The 16,561-nt window shown below is 38.5% G+C and overlaps 1 protein-coding gene across 3 annotated transcripts in view; it reads left to right on the top strand.

Annotated features, from left to right (window-relative positions):
- The window catches only part of UBR3 (ubiquitin protein ligase E3 component n-recognin 3), a 229,566-nt gene that overhangs the window by 89,666 nt on the left and 123,339 nt on the right, over positions 1-16,561 (top strand). For all 3 annotated transcript variants that reach the window (XM_082630548.1, XM_082630550.1, XM_082630549.1), the window contains exons 11-17: positions 3,718-3,804; positions 13,084-13,149; positions 13,242-13,331; positions 14,468-14,596; positions 15,362-15,414; positions 15,516-15,649; positions 15,976-16,061. In XM_082630548.1, the coding sequence (XP_082486674.1) occupies positions 3,718-3,804; positions 13,084-13,149; positions 13,242-13,331; positions 14,468-14,596; positions 15,362-15,414; positions 15,516-15,649; positions 15,976-16,061 (645 nt within the window). The remainder of the gene's footprint in view (positions 1-3,717; positions 3,805-13,083; positions 13,150-13,241; positions 13,332-14,467; positions 14,597-15,361; positions 15,415-15,515; positions 15,650-15,975; positions 16,062-16,561) is intronic.

Consider the following 16,561-nt stretch of genomic DNA (forward strand, 5'->3'; position numbering starts at 1 on the left):
AGATTTAATTTTAAGGACAAGCCAGTGAATATTTTAAAGTAGGGGTTTGATGTGATCAGATTTACATTTAAAAGATCACTCTGTTTGCTGGAAAGACTGGATTGAGGGGAGCGTGGGGAGCATCGTGACTAGTAGCAAATAGACCAATTAAGATGCTGTGATAATAATCTAGGAAATTCAGGTTTGAAGTTCAAGGTGCATTAAAGGTGCATTTTGGATATTGAAGATGTATTTTGAAGGTAGAACTAAAAGCCTTGGTGATGGATTGTATGTTATTGATGAGTGAAATAGATTTTGGGGTAACTATGTATGGAGGTAATTTTACAGAGGTGAAAAAGATCGATAGAAAAGGTTTAGAGAGATCAGAGTTAGTTTTAGATATGTTAAGTTTGAGATGCCTCTGAAACATCCAAGTGGAAATAGTGAATAGTCAGTTGGATATATGAGTTTTGTGCTCAAAAGAGAGATCTGGACTAGGGTTATAAATTTTAGACCCTTGGGAATAAAAATGGCATTTATTGCCAGGGGATGGGATCACATCAAATAGGGGGAGAAGAGAAACGGACCTTGAAGAAAAAACTAACATTTAGACATCAGAGAGGGAGAGGAGAAAAACCAGAAGAATGCAACATCATATAAGCCAACAGAAAAGATGGTGATTTAGGAGGGAGGATTGATACGATGTTGATATGAAAAGGTCAGTATTTTAGGAGGATTATTCTGACAACTGTGTTTAGGATGATTTTGGATTATAAGGCCAGGGCTATGTTTATGTGATAATGAGAAATCATTGTTTTCGGGCAGTAGTTTATTTTTCAGTTTGGAAGGCCAGGATTGCAATGTGTTATGGTTTTCTTAATCTAAGAAGTGAAGACAACAGAGAGAAAACGAGCTCATATTGTTCTGGTAGTATCTGAGAGTAGTTTCTTAGCTAAAGGAGCATCTAGTTCCTAGATAAGACGTTCTCTTGATGAGAGCCTACACTATGCCAGACATTGTTCTTTACATTATATTGCTTACATTATGTTCGTATCTAATCTTCATAACATCTCTTATAAAGTAGATAGTATCATCCTTTTCTTTCAGAGGTTAAATAATTTGCTCACATTTACACAGCTGCAAGTGGAAGCTTGAGTTTAAAAACAAATCCATCTGATTTCAGAACCAGTGCTCTTTATCACTTTGCTATAATTGTCTCTTAAGCAAGCTCTAGACATAGAGCTTTTTAGCAGCAGTGTTGTCAGGTTTTAGAAATGTAAACTAGAAGAAAGACTATTATTTTAAGTAAAACAAAGCTATTGCTTTATGTTTATGTTCTCTAATTATAAAATATAAAACTAAAGGATTAGCAATAGAAAAAAGGAACTTCACCTGATAGCTTACTTTCTTTGTCTGATTGCCCTATATGCTATTTGGTTCTTGAAAATGCTAAGGGATAGTTAAACAAGTTATACTAGATTAATAACAGATAGCTTGGATAAAGGGATGGCACATTTCTAGAATTTTACTAATTTTTGCTTTCTGAACAGAACAAATAAGCTGTAAAGTCTCCATCTAGTGGCAACTTTACGTTACTGCAGGCTTGACAGAAGTTAAGCCTGGCCGTGAATCTTTGGCGCGCTTAAGTAGTACTTGTCAGATATAGTGCTAGACTGTGACATAGAGCATTTTATGTATATTATTTCATTTGCTTCTTCATAACAGTACTAGGAGGTAGGTAGTATTATGCCCATTTTTACGTATGGAGAAACTGAAACTCATAAAATTCAAGTAATTTCCTCAAGGTCATAAAACTAGTAAGTCATGCATACTGACTTTTGGGAGGTGGGTATGATAGTGATGGGGAGGTGGGAGAGATGATCTGAACATGATTATTAAGTATGCTGTGTTTAGGAATGGAATTAATTGGTCATCTTTTTGAAGACTCTTGATATATCTACTTTTCAAATTGTTCTCCAGAAGAGTTTATCAGTTTACACTTGTGTAAAGAGGATATAGTGGTGTCCCTTTACTCAAACCTTTGATTAAATAGGAAAACATTTGGTTTTAAATGTTTCTTTATACATGAGTTATCTACAACTTTAGTTTGGTTATGACACATTATTTATGGTAACTTAAAGTGTCATTACGTTTTCTTCAGTAAGAGATAGGGAACAGAATGTATAAAATAATATTTTGAGAAGGATAAATCTCATATAGGATAGATTAAAACAGGGTGAGACTGTTGGCAGGGAAACTAGTTAAGTGATATTTTGTCTGAATGATATCAGAAATAGGAAATGGAAGTGAACCTACATGACAATATTGAGGAAGAATTAACAGGATATGGAGACTGAGCTGGGTGAAGGAGAAGTAAATCTCTGAAAGAAAGGGATGATAATATCTACTTTATAAGAGATGCTATATTAATTAATTAACTAATTAATTTTGGGCCACATCCCTTGGCTTGCAGGATCTTAGTTTCCCCACTAGGGATCAAGCCCACATCCTTGGCAGTGAAAGCACAGTCTTTTTTTTTTTTTTTTTTACATCTTTATTGGACTATAATTGCTTAACAATGGTGTGTTAGTTTCTGCTTTATAACATAATGAATCAGTTATACATATACATGTGTTTCCATATCCCCTCCCTCTTGCGTCTCCCTCCCACCCTCCCTATCCCACCCCTCCAGGCGGTCACAAAGCACCGAGCTGATCTCCCTGTGCTATGCGGCTGCTTCCCACTAGCTATCTACCTTACGTTTGGTAGGAAAGCACAGAGTCTTAACCGCTGGACCGCCAGGGAAGTCCCTAGAGATGCTATTTTTAGATATGGATGTGAGGCTTGTAGTTTTTTTTTTTTTTTGCGGTACGCGGGCCTCTCACCGCCGTGGCCTCTCCCGTTGCGGAGCACAGGCTCCGGACGCACAGGTCCAGCGGCCATGGCTCACGGGCCCAGCCGCTCCGCGGCATGTGGGATCCTCCCGGATCGGGGCATGAACCCGCATCCCCTCCATCGGCAGGCGGACTCTCAACCATTGCGCCACCAGGGAAGCCCCTTTGCCTATTTTTTTAAAGAGAGGCTATCACGATTTATTTTTCCATTTAACTTAATACTTGCCTATTTCACTGGATCAATTTCTCCATAAGACATTACAGTTTTCTTTCACAATACCTTTATTTTAAGTGGCACATTCTTATTCTTCCTTCTTTTAGATTCTGTTACAAGCTAAGATATTCACAGGCTGCTTACAGTACTCATATGTTCTGCCCTCTTTTTTTTTTACTGTGGCAAAATATACATAAGATAAATTTTTTAACACTTTAACCATTTTTAGGTATGCAATTCAATGACATTAAATACATTCTCAATGTTTTGCAGCCATCACCACTATCCATTTCTGGAACTTTTTTATCATCCCAAAAGAAACTCTACCCATTAATAACAGTAGGGAACTTATATTTTTAGGATCTTTTGAAATGGAACCCAGTTTACATCACATATATTTATTTCACCTTTGACTCATTTCAGGTTAGTTCATTTTCATAACTGTCACTGGTTGTTACTATTAGTTTGTGAAAGGATGATTCCTTGAAATGACAGATGTGGTTATTTTGAAAATTTGTATATTTTTCCATTATATATACAATGCACACAACTTTTTATATATTGCATATACTTTGAAGTTGAACGTATATATATTTATATACTGTAAACTTATATAACTTATTATTTTAGGAAACTCAAGAATATACCCGAAATGTTGTGAGATACTGCCTTGAAGCTCTTCAAGACTGGTTTGAGGCTATTAACTTCGTAGATGAGGTATGTATATTTTTGATATACGTAAAAGCATTTAAGAAAAGTGTTAGATCTCATTTAACATTGAAAATAATGAATATCTTTTCATGGGATAAGGGAAAGGTGTTGGAATAAACATAAAATCACTAGGCTTTAAAAAAGGAGAAGTAAGAGACCAGTTGTTTGACACTTAGGAGATTCTACAGTACATTAACTATTTGCTTATTTCCTAGAGAAGGGCATAATTTTTTTAATGTTATTAAATGTATATTTCTCAGGAGTTCATTCAAAGAGATAAAAGTGACAGTGCAAATGTGAACAGAATAGGGGAGATGGATGGAAAGGGTATCACAACTTTATTAATTTGTCAGTGTTCTCCTCTGGGCATGAATAAAGATGATTGTTTGTTTTTTTTTTAACATCTTTATTGGAGTATAATTGCTTTACAATAGTGTGTTAGTTTCTGCTTTATAACAAAGTAAATCAGCTATACATATACATATATCCCTGTGTCTCCTCCCTCTTGCATCTCCCTGCCTCCCACCCTCCCTATCCCACCCCTCTAGGTGATCACAAACCTCTGAGCTGATCTCCCTGTGCTATGCGGCTGCTTCCCACTAGCTATCTATTTTACATTTGGTAGTGTATATATGTCGATGCCACTCTCTCATTTCGTCCCAGCTTACCCTTCCCCCTCCCTGTGTCCTTAAGTCCATTCTCTACATCTGTGTCTTTATTCCTGTCCTGCCCCTAGGTTCTTCAGAGCCTTTTTTGTTTGTTTGTTTTTTAGATTCCATTTATATGTGTTAGCATACGATATTTGTTTTCCTCTTTCTGATTTACCTCACTCTGTATGACAGGCTCTAGGTCCATCCACAGTAACTCAGTTTCGTTTCTTTTTATGGCTGAGTAAGGATGATTGTTGTTGATAATGAACTAAGAATTAAATAAGGGCTTGCTGTTAATTAGTCAGCCAAGTTTCCTATCAGAAGCCCCTTTTATTCCTCTTATGAAGTGGGGTCAAAATTTGCCAGATGTGGAAGGGAGAGCGCTCCTTATCTCATTTCTGAACTCTGGGCAGATGCAGCTCCTGGTGTCTTAGGCCGGGGCGTGGAGAGGAGAGGCTTTTATTTATTTATTTTCCTTAAAAATTTTTTCTTTTACCCAATCATAAACTTATTGAAAAGTTGGAAGTAGAGTACAAAGAACTTTTTCTTGAACTATTTGAGAGTTAACATGTTAGCTTGATGCCCATGACTCCCAAATACTTTAGTATCCATTTCCTATAAGCCAGGACATTCTCTTTCTTATATAAACAGAGACAACCATAAAAATTAGGAAATTAACTTTATTATATTATTACTATGTAAATCTTAGAACTCATTCATGTTTTACAAATTGTCCATTGATTGCCCTTTATAGCAAAAGGATCCTATTTAGAGTCACATGTTGCATTTAGTTATCATGTCTCTAGTCTCCTGGAATGATTTCTCATTCTTTGCCTTTCAGGGCAATAATGTTGTGAAGAATACAGCTCAGTTATTTTTGTAGAACACCCCTCAATTTGGGTTTTCTTATGAGTAGGTTCAGATTATGCATCTTTTGCAGGAATATTACAGAAGTGATGTTGCAGTCTTTTCATTGCACCCTCTTTAGTGGTTTATGATCTTTGTTTGTCCTATTACTGATGATATTCTCTTTGTTCATTTGATTAGGGTGGTACCAGCCAGACTTCTTTACCATAAAGTTACCCTTTTTCTCATCGTAATTAATAAAGTATTTTGTGAGGACGTGCTTTAAAGCTATTTAAATACATCTGTTTTCTCATCTAATTTTTAGTTCATTCACTAATTTTCTGCTGTGGAGATTCATAGTTTCTTTTATTCACTGGGTTATAGTCCAATACTACTATTATTTGATGCTCAGATTGTTTCAGATGTGGCCAGTGAGAGCCCCTTCAAGCAGGTTTCTGTGTTCTTTTGACTTGTCCCGTTATTCTTTGAGCACTTCTGTTCTCAGTGGCTCAACAAGATGTTTCAGGCTCACCTTATATTTTCCCTATTCTACCCCTGGAATCAGTCATTTTTTTAAGGATCTTTTGTTACTTTTAGTAGAAAACAGTATTGAGAAAGCAAGATCTGGATGCTTGGTGGGCTCACTGCTATCGAGGTATTAACTGCTTCCAGGCCTTCTCAGTGAACAGAGGTTCAGAATATATGTATGCATTTATGTATATAGATGTACATATCTGCATCTATATTTATTTCTCTCTTATATATATTGAAAGCTGTGAGTTCTAGCTGATACTTTATATTCCAGTATAGCACAGGACTTATTCTAGTTTTCTCTAACAGAAACCTGGCTTCCATTATCCTTAATATATTTATTTCTTTGACCAGTCCTCTTATATAGAACCAATTTCTCAAATCAGTTGCCTCCCTTTTCCCTACATGGATGCCCTCTTCTCCCTACATTCTGTCCCCCACCCTGCCCTACATATGGACACCCTCCTCATCCCACTTGGACTCCAACTCCCCACCTTGGGCTACCCTTCTGTGAAGAATCCTTCTCGCCCTATGTGTGCTTTGAATTCCCACACCAGGCATTTCTTCATTCTGGCTGCCCTCCTTATCCTGCTTTGGCTTTGATGCCCCATACTGGGTCCTTTTCACCTGTGGATAATCTCCTCACCTTGCTTGAATTTTGATTCCTTATTCCAGGCTGGCACCCTGTGTCATTGCCCCCTTTACCTCTGTCAGGTTCTGGCTTCTCATCCCTGGTCAGTCCCCACTCTCCTCACCCTGATTGGCTCTGACATAGTATACTGGGCTGCTGTGTGGATGCCCTGACTCCGTATGCCAGGCCACACCCCACTTCTGTGTAGATGCTCTTCACCCTGGAAAGCCACTGACATTTCCCCCCACCCTGCCCCAGCACACACAGTTGTCCTCCTCACCCTGGGCTCTGATATCCCTTTTCAGGCTCCTCACCTATAGATGGTTTATTTTGCCTCTTAACACCTCCCCGCCAGTGGCTTTAGGACTGAATTATTTATGAAGGGAAGAGCCTCCTACTCTCTTTAACTCTCATCCTTCCTGCCTCAAACTAATTTGTCTTCCATCCCTGATTACTCCTCCTCCAATATTTGTGCCTGCCTTTAGCCTTCAACCTGGCCATTTTGTCCATTTGGATTCTGATTCTGCCTTCACCAAATCACCGATTCTTTTCATGTCTAAATGTTGGTACTTAAGCTTAAGCTTTGTTTATATAAATGGTAATGAGTCAGTCTTTAAAGAAAACATTCTTCATTCTCCACAGAGCTCCATCCTGCTTTTAACCTGCTTCACTATTTCTTCACCCCATCGAGGATTAGTCCTTCAGCTGGGGCTTCAGCTGAAGCTTCTCTCAGTCCAATTCTCATTAGTATTTGAAACTTTAGGAATTATTGTTGAAATGGTGGCATCACTAAGACAACAGGAAGATTGAACTAGGGGAAAATTATTATTACACACAGAGGGTTAGGTAGTATTTGACATGAAATTAATCCACGGTTGAACTTGGAGTGGATTTACGGATAGTTAGAATCAAGTATAGTATACAGAGCAGCTGAATTCAAGGAAATAGTGTGTGTGTATATATATACACACACATATATATGTGTATATATACACATACACATATATTTTTTAATTAATTAATTAATTTTTGGCTGTGTTGGGTCTTTGTTGCTGCGCTCAGGCTTTCTCTGGTTGTGGTGAGCAGGGGCTACTCTTCGTTGTGTTGCACGAGCTTCTCATTGCGGTGGCTTCTCTCATTGCGGAGCACGGGCTCTAGGTGCGTGGGCTTCTGTGGTTCTGGTGTGTGGGCTCAGTAGTTGTGGCTCGTGGGCTCTAGAACGCAGGCTCAGTAGTTGTAGTGCACGGGCTTAGTTGCTCCACGGCATGTGGCATCTTCCCGGACCAGGGCTTGAACCCGTGTCCTCTGCATTGGCAGGCGGATTCTTAACCACTGTGCCACCAGGGAAACCCCAGTATATTTGTTTTTAACACAGAAATATTTTAGGAAGATATTGAATGTTGTAAAAAATTTTTTTTAAAATATTTATTTGGCTGCGCTGGGTCTTAGTTGCAGCATGTGGGATCTTCGTTGTGACCTGTGGGATCTTTAGTTGTGGCATGTGAGATCTAGTTCCCTGACCACGGATCGAACCTGGGCCCCCTGCATTGGGAGCATGGAGTCTTAACCACTGGACCACCAGGGAAGTCCCAAATGTTGCAAAAATTTATATAGATTTTTTTTTTTTTTTTTTTTTTTTTTTTTTTTTTTGCGGTATGCGGGCCTCTCACTGTTGTGGCCTCTCCCGTTGCGGAGCACAGGCTCCGGATGCGCAGGCCCAGCGGCCATGGCTCACGGGCCCAGCCGCTCCGCGGCATATGGGATCCTCCCAGACCGGGGCACGAACCCGTATCCCCTGCATCGGCAGGCGGACTCTCAACCACTGCGCCACCAGGGAGGCCCTATATAGATTTTTAATAGAAAAGAAAATAAGTACAGAATTTAAGGAATCAACCAATATATCCTTTACGATTTTTAAAAGTTTCTTCTTTCTTAAAGTGCTTTGATATATTTGTTTCTCAAAACAACCCTGTGAAGTAGGGAAGATATTATTATCACTCCCTTTTTTTCAAATGTAAAATGGAGATGCAGAGATACTAAATGACTTGCCTCTAGTTGTATAGCAAACTCCTGGTATTTCTGGGTCCAGATCCCACGTCTCTCAACTTCTTGTCTGGTCGTATTTCAACTGTACTGGCTTTGGCAGTGGAAGGAGCTTTAGAGTAAGGCATACCTGAGTGGACACTATGTGATCTTGGTCTTGGACAGTTTTTGTTTTTTTTTTAAAACATTGCCGAGTCCACCTTCTCATCTGTTTATTTAAGATAATAATATTAGCCAATGAGGATTGACTAAGAGGCACATATTTCATGTGTGATAAATATTTGTTCTTCTTTCAGCCTTGAGAGTGGAGGTCAGAAGTTATCGCAGTAATCCAGCACAGAATAAGCAAATAATATTTTTTTGAACTGGATTAAGGCAAATCAAACAGTCACTTAGAAACACAGGATGGAGTAAATTTTCCCAAAGTACAGGCCATTTAAGAATCCTCAAGGGCTTCCCTGGTGGCGCAGTGGTTGAGAGTCCGCCTGCCGGTGCAGGGGATACGGGTTCGTGCCCCGGTCCAGGAAGATCCCACATGCCGCGGAGCGGCTAGGCCCGTGAGCCATGGCCGCTGAGCCTGCGCGTCCGGAGCCTGTGCTCCGCAACGGGAGAGGCCACAACAGTGAGAGGCCCACGTACAGCAAAAAAAAAAAAAAAAGAATCCTCAAATACTGAATATCATTTATGAGTATGTAGCAGAGCAACATTTATGAGTATATAGCAACATTTATGAGTATATAGCAGAGTGGTTTGATTAGAGTCATCTCTTATAAGATGGAAGTAGAATGTGTTCATCCAGCAAATATTTATCGAATGTTTACTGTGTTCTAAACACTGGGGATACAGTGATGAAACGGTGCCTAATTTAAGGAAATGGAAGACAAATAATGGCTAATTTGATCAGAGGGCTTCTGTAAAGTTGTGACCAAGGTGCTATGGAGGATAATAGAGTGGAGCATCTGATTTACCCTGAGGGACTCAGGAAAAGCTTCCTAGCAGAAATGTCACTTCAGCAAAGTCTTAAAGCTATGTTAATCCAGTGGGAGCAAGGATGTATAGTATTTGAGGCAGAGGGAAAGGCATATACAAAGGCACTACCTATGGTGCATGAGTTTATATGACAGGAGATGAGGCTGGAGAGGTAAGCCCTGTCTCTCAAGAGTCAGAAGGTTAAAGGAAGTTAAAACTATAAGGAGCCATTAAAAGATGACGAATGGGGCTTCCCTGGTGGCGCAGTGGTTGAGAGTCCGCCTGCCGATGCAGGGGACACGGGTTCGTGCCCCGGTCCGGGAAGATCCCACATGCCGCGGAGCGACTGGGCCTGTGAGCCATGGCTGCTGAGCCTGCGCGTCCGGAGCCTGTGCTCCGCAACGGGAGAGGCCACAACAGTGAGAGGCCCGCGTACCACAAAAAAAAAAAAAAAAAAGATGATGAATGGGAAGTACAAGGTTAAATTAATGTCTTGGTAAGACCACCTCCTGGCAATATATGAAGGTTTAAATAGATGTACTAATTAAGGTTCTTTTGAATACAAGGAAAAAAACATTTTTGAGGCAGCCTAATTTAAAGGAGGAATAATTTATTATGAGTACAGAGAGGTCTTTCAGGGATCTTATGGCACCTGGACTTCAGGAACTGAGTGGAAAGCTGAACAGGAACTCCTGTCTCTTGCTTTTGCTTTGGCCTTTCTGCCTCATTTTTTCTTCCCTTTCTGTAGATTGGTTTTCTGTGCTTTTTTGCCTATATGGTTTTAAATATTACCTTCCTACAGTTGCCTAATATTGCAGTTTCAGCCATACTCCAAGACTGTCTGAAGATGTCTTTAAATCTAGTTCAATTTTCAAGTGAAGAGAGAACCTCATTGCCCACGATGGATGAGGTATCTCCTGCCCTGATCCAGTCAGATGTGGCTACTGAACTTGACTGTCAGGCTCCAGTCCCTGTGTGTGTGTATTTGGAAGTGGTGTAGGAAGGGACATTCTGAGAAGATGGGGAAGGTTGTGAGCTAGGCAGATACCACAGAAAGTTTCTTACAGAGGGTAAGAATAGAAGTAGCAAAGGCTAGCACGGAAATCTAGACACTAAATGTTGAGGGCCAGAGCTAAGGTTAGTTAGGGGCAGTATGGAAAGAGAGGAGGAAGTAAAGTTAAGAGGTATTTAGAAAATCAGACACACTTTGGTGCCTTATGAAAGGTAGGAGGTTTGAGAGAAGGAAGCAGTCTACATTTCAGATTTGTATTACTGGGAATTTGGAGAAGAAACATTGAGGAGGATTGAGTTTTAGGGCAAAGATGCTGAGTTTGGTTTGGACACAGTGTATTTGTGGTCCCCACGGGATATTAAATGTTGATGTTCAGTAAACACTTGAATGTAGGGTTTGGAGTTCAGGAGTGAGATTTCTGCTGAGATTTGGGAGTCATCTTGGATTGGCAGTTGATGCTGTGAACTGGATAAAGTCACCTAGAATGAGAAGAGTAGAAAGCTAAGAATGGAATCTGAGGACCACCTCAGTATATATGGAAGAAGTGGAAAAAGAGTTTTTCAAGTGACTAATTTGTGACGTTGGACAAGAGGGGATTATGGAATATAACACTGTAGAAGAATGTGTGTTTAGCATATGTTCAAGCCTTAAAAGACAAGATAGAGTCTGTGGCTTAGTAATTAATAGAAATGTGTGTTGGGTACTATGTTCTCTTACTTGATCCTCACAGCCATCCAACTGCTTATTATCTCCACTTTACAGGTCAGGCAACTTAGACACAGAGAAGTTAAGTAACTTGCTCACAGTTTTTTTTTTTTTCTTTTTTTTTTGCGGTACGCGGGCCTCTCACTGCTGTGGCCTCTCCCGTTGCGGAGCACAGGCTCCGGACGCGCAGGCCCAGTGGCCATGGCTCACGGGCCCAGCTGCTCTGCGGCATGTGGGATCTTCCCAGACCGGGGCACGAACCTGTGTCCCCTGCATCGGCAGGCGGACTCTCAACCACTGCGCCACCAGGGAAGCCCCTTGCTCACAGTTTTACAGCTGTAGGTGGCAGAATCAGGATTTGAACTCCTGCAAATCCAGCGTTTAAGAGTCTGCTCTTAACCACTGTTCTTGACGCCTGCCTTAGAAGGAAATGGAAGGAGATTCTGATTTAGCTAGTTAGTATAGTTATGTTACTAAAATGATTATAGTAATGGAAGGCAAACTTGTTTTAGTTTTATTTTTGATTGTGGTAAAATGCACATAAAATAAAATTTACCATCTTATTAACCTTTTTTAAAGTATACAGTTCAGTAGTGTATTCACATTGTTGTGCACCCAACCTCCAGAACTTTTTGTTTTGCAAAACTGAAACTCTATACCCAATAAACTCCCCATTTTCCCTTCCCACCAGCCTCTGACAACATCATTATACTTCATGTCTCTATAAGGTACTGTAAGTACCTCATATAAGTGGAATCATACAGTATATCTATTTTTGTGACTGGCTTATTTCACTTAGGATAATGTCTTGAAGGTTCATCCATATTGCAGCATGTGTCAGAAATTCCTTCCTTTTTATGGAAGCCAAATGTTTATTTGTTAGAACAACTTTCTTTAGACATTTATTCACATGTTGAGGAAGATCTTTTTCTCATATCGGTTTTGGAAAAAACTGTTTTAGGGATGGGGACATATTGCACATCTTTATAACTCTATACTGGTATTTGAGTGTTTTGGGTAAAACTTTTTAACAGGAGAAAACTTTACTAAAAACTTACAGAAGCATTAAAAACAAATAATACCTTTAAATTTTTCTTGTCTGTTTGAGAAGGACAACTGTGTTGTACTTTGTCCCTGTAGTGATAGCGTGACCCATGGAGTCACAGATTTAAAATACAGTTTTTATAATATTCACAAGGATACCAAAGGTCTTTGATGTATACTGTACTAAGCTTTCCTGTAGAAACTGTGTGTTCACCACTGATATGGGGAGCATCTCACCCAACTAGGTAAGCCTTTTAACTGCACCTCAGTTTAGGGCTGTAGTCAGAGCCTCTTACTGTTCTGAATATAACAGCGGAGTTCAGGCTAGCTTTTCATTTCACTACTTGTTAACTTTAGGAAGTTACTTAAGTTTTTTAAACTTGAATTTCCCTATTTATAAAATGGAATATTCAGTTTCTACCCCATTGGGTTCTCCTAGGATTAAATTAAATCTGAATGAAGTGCTTATTAGCACAGTGACCGGCACATAGTAAGTGCTTAGTGAATGTTAGCTGTAATTATTGTTCTTGTTACTATCGTCATGTTTGGTATGCATGCATTTGAAGATTCTGAAATGGCCTACTGTAAAGGGAAATCTATTCCATCCCTTGTTCAGATGCTTCAGAGGATTCAACATTGAGGAGTATACAGTTTCTGCCTTTAAGGAACTTACATTTAAAATGGAATAATTTTATCTACAGTGGGTTTTTAAGCTATAACTTCTAAAATTGTACTTTTTGATTAGAAAGTATACGGAATAAATCAAGGTGAAAGTGTGGTTTTAGCATTTTAAAACCTTCTTTGAATTCGGTAAAGGATTCTTTGACTTGTGGATTTTGTTTGTTTATTTGCAGCCAGCACCTAACCAAGTCACTTTTCATCTGCCACTACATCGTTATTATGCTATGTTTTTGAGTAAGGTAAGAGTGTCATTAAACAACTCTGTTTGTTTGTTTTTTGAATATTAGGAATTACGTATTGAATTAATAACATTTTTTATCATAATTTTTAGGCTGTGAAATGTCAAGAACTAGATTTGGATTCTGTTTTACCAGATCAGGAAATGTTAATGAAACTAATGATTCATCCACTCCAAATTCAGGTATGTTTTCAGGCTTTTAAAAGGTTTTGAATTCCTTGGTTAAGTGATTCTTCCTTTATTTTATTTGTATGCCTTTATCATTGTTTTATAGCCAAAATGTTTGAAATTAAAAGAAAATTAGTTTTTGTATTTTTACCGGATTATATTTTGGGGTTTTTTTTGTTTTTTTTTTAAATGAGATTTACATTTAGTTATAATTTCCCCAGGAATTCTTTTCACTATATTTACTTATGGGGGGGTTTAACATACTACAGCACTGTTTTGGGAGTCAGGAGACCCAACAAATTCTAGCCTTGGTGCCACCACTATTTTATTGTCTATGTTGTTTGGAGTGATTCACCTACTTGATTCTTAGTTTCCCCATCTATAAAGTGAGAGGAGAGAAAAGAGAGAAGAGTTAGCCTACATATGCACTGTGGTTTCTTTCATTTCTAACACTGATTTTGTGGACCACCTTTTATATACATTAGAGGGATTTGCACTTCAGTTTATTTTTCCTGGAAATTTTAGATTTGTTAATCATTATTGAACTTTACCTGTGGGAGTTAGGAACAAATGAGATGAAGTTATGACTGTGCTTAGTTTTAGTTGATACAGGACATAAACACATGAAGAATTAAATATTAATATAGTAAGAAAATTTATTCTAATCTGATCTGCTCTTGCCAAATTTTAGAAAATGAATAGATTGAAGGTTGAGTTAGGGTGAATTAAAGACATAGATTATATTCATTGATGTTGCAAGGTGAACGGTTAGCTTGTTTGATGCTTATTCCTGTGTTTCTTTAAGCATTATGTATTTTTTTTTTTTGAAGAGGAAAAAGTTAAATGTAATCGTCAGTGATTCCTCATTAAAGATTTCAGTGAATATTGTTATAAATGTATCCAGGTGTCATCATGGAAAACTAACTCATGTATAAACTCTAGAAGAAGGGACTGTATAAAATACAATGATCATCATAAAATTTAAAATGATATATTTGAATTGAATATCTTAAACATTGGACAGAATGTCAGGCTTATGCTGTGATTAAGTTATAAAATATTTTGAAATGATTGTTTATTGTAACAGGATTTTATAAAGGTTGACTTTAGATGACTTCTTTGTCCAATTTACTTAATTTTTGTTTTACTAGGCAAGTCTTGCCGAAATCCATAGCAATATGTGGGTAAGAAATGGTCTGCAAATCAAAGGACAAGCCATGACCTATGTCCAGTCTCATTTCTGTAATTCCATGATTGATCCTGACATTTACCTATTACAGGTAAGCCAACTTGATGATGCAGATGTTGTACTTTAGAAGTATCTCATTTGTACCTGTGAGATTTTAATTTATAGAGGTGACTAAATGATGACATGGAGAGGTCAGTGCTATTGAGAGAAGAATTTTATTACTTATAATTTCCAAAGGAAGGAGGCATGCCATACTACGCAGGGCCAGAGGGGAAGCATTAGATTTTGGTCAGGAGGCAGAAGGAGGAGTGAGGGGAAATCCTAGACCAGAAACTATTGGGGTTTCTATAGGAACGGCAAGGCAGGGCAGGGGAAGTAGTTTAGGATTGGCTAGTTTGAATAATCTTGGTGGGCTCTGGGGCATAAAGGCTATCTGGTACCTGCCCTGGGCAGGGGGCCAGGGGGAATATTGGCTTGGTATGTGAGTTAAATAAAGGGCATGAGTGACTTGCATATGAGAGACTTACTCCCAGGTGAGCTGTTTACTGTCTTTTGGAATTAGCCTAGCCTTTAGAAGGGGAGTTTCTCTCCTGGTCTGTAGGGCCCCTCTAGATGATGCCAGAACATCAGAAGATACAGAAAATAAAAAATATGATTAACACAAGAAGTAAAACGGGAAATCCGTGGCGGTCCAGTGGTTAATACTTGGTGCTTTCCCTGCTGTGGCCCGGGTTCAATCCCTGGTTGGGGGACTAAGATCCTGCAAGCCGCGTGGCGTGGCTGGAAAAAGAAAAAAAGAAGTAAAACTGAATATTGAGAAATAAAGATTGTGGGTTTTATTTTTTGTCTTTTAAAGGTTTGTGCATCTAGACTTGATCCAGATTATTTTATTTCATCTGTCTTTGAAAGGTAAGCATAATTTTATTAAGACAGGTATTAGGAAGTATTTGGAATTTAAACTAATTTTGTTTTAACTTTAAAAAAATCTGTCTCAAATATTTTTTTAATAGATTTAAGGTAGTGGATTTGTTGACAATGGCTTCACAACATCAAAACACAGTACTTGATGCAGAGCATGAGAGATCCATGTTAGAAGGCGCTCTTACATTTCTTGTGATTCTTTTGAGTCTTCGTTTACATTTAGGTAAAAAGCACTAATACAAATACTTGCGTATTAACTATCAACCTCCCTTTCCTCCCCTCTCCTTGTGGTAGTTAACTGGCTTATGGAAAAAAAGGAAAGGATGTATTACGGTTGACACTCCTTTTAGAATATCCTTTAAAAAACCCCTTAAGGGAACTGCAAATATCAGGGTAGTTAAACTGCAGTTATATTGGGGCATTGTATTCTTTGCTCTTTAATTTTGGAAGCATCTCATTTTTGGTATTTACGCTTAATAAATTGTGTGGTAAGTTGTTTCTTTATAATATATAGATATTCAGATTTATTAATTCTATTTTTAATTTTAGGAATGTCTGATGATGAGATTCTCAGAGCAGAGATGGTAGCCCAGCTGTGTATGAATGACAGAACACATAGTTCATTGCTGGACCTCATATCCTTTTAAAAGTTTAATTTTCTGTTAGTTGCAGGATCTAAGTTGTAAGTAGTATTTATGGATTAGAGATCTATCACTTTGTGATTAAAATGGGTTTTTTTGAAGTTGAAAAATAATATGGAGAAAAACTCCAAATGTTTGTTCAATTCTGTGTTCAAGACCACTGGTAGATTTTTTTGCCTCTGTCGTCTCTCAGGGTACTCTTGTTAGACCTTGGTTAGGCATCAGGACTGGTGGCTCTGGGCACCCCAGGATCTGACCTTTAAGGACAGCAATAGTGAAAGGGAGCTGGACACTTGGTGAAAGGCAGCTAGGTCTACTAGGCTGGAATTCATGGTTAAAATTTAGAGGTATATCTTATAATTATTATTACCAGAGCTTTAAACATTCTGAGGATTTTTTTCTTAGAATTCAGTTTTAAACCAAGAGATTTTTAGGGGCAAAGACTGTTGTCTACAAACTGTTTGTCGTTGGTTTTTTTTTTGTGGTACGTGGGC

This window comes from Mesoplodon mirus, assembly GCF_964341445.2.
Source record: "Mesoplodon mirus genome assembly, chromosome: 8".
NCBI lineage: Eukaryota > Metazoa > Chordata > Mammalia > Artiodactyla > Ziphiidae > Mesoplodon > Mesoplodon mirus.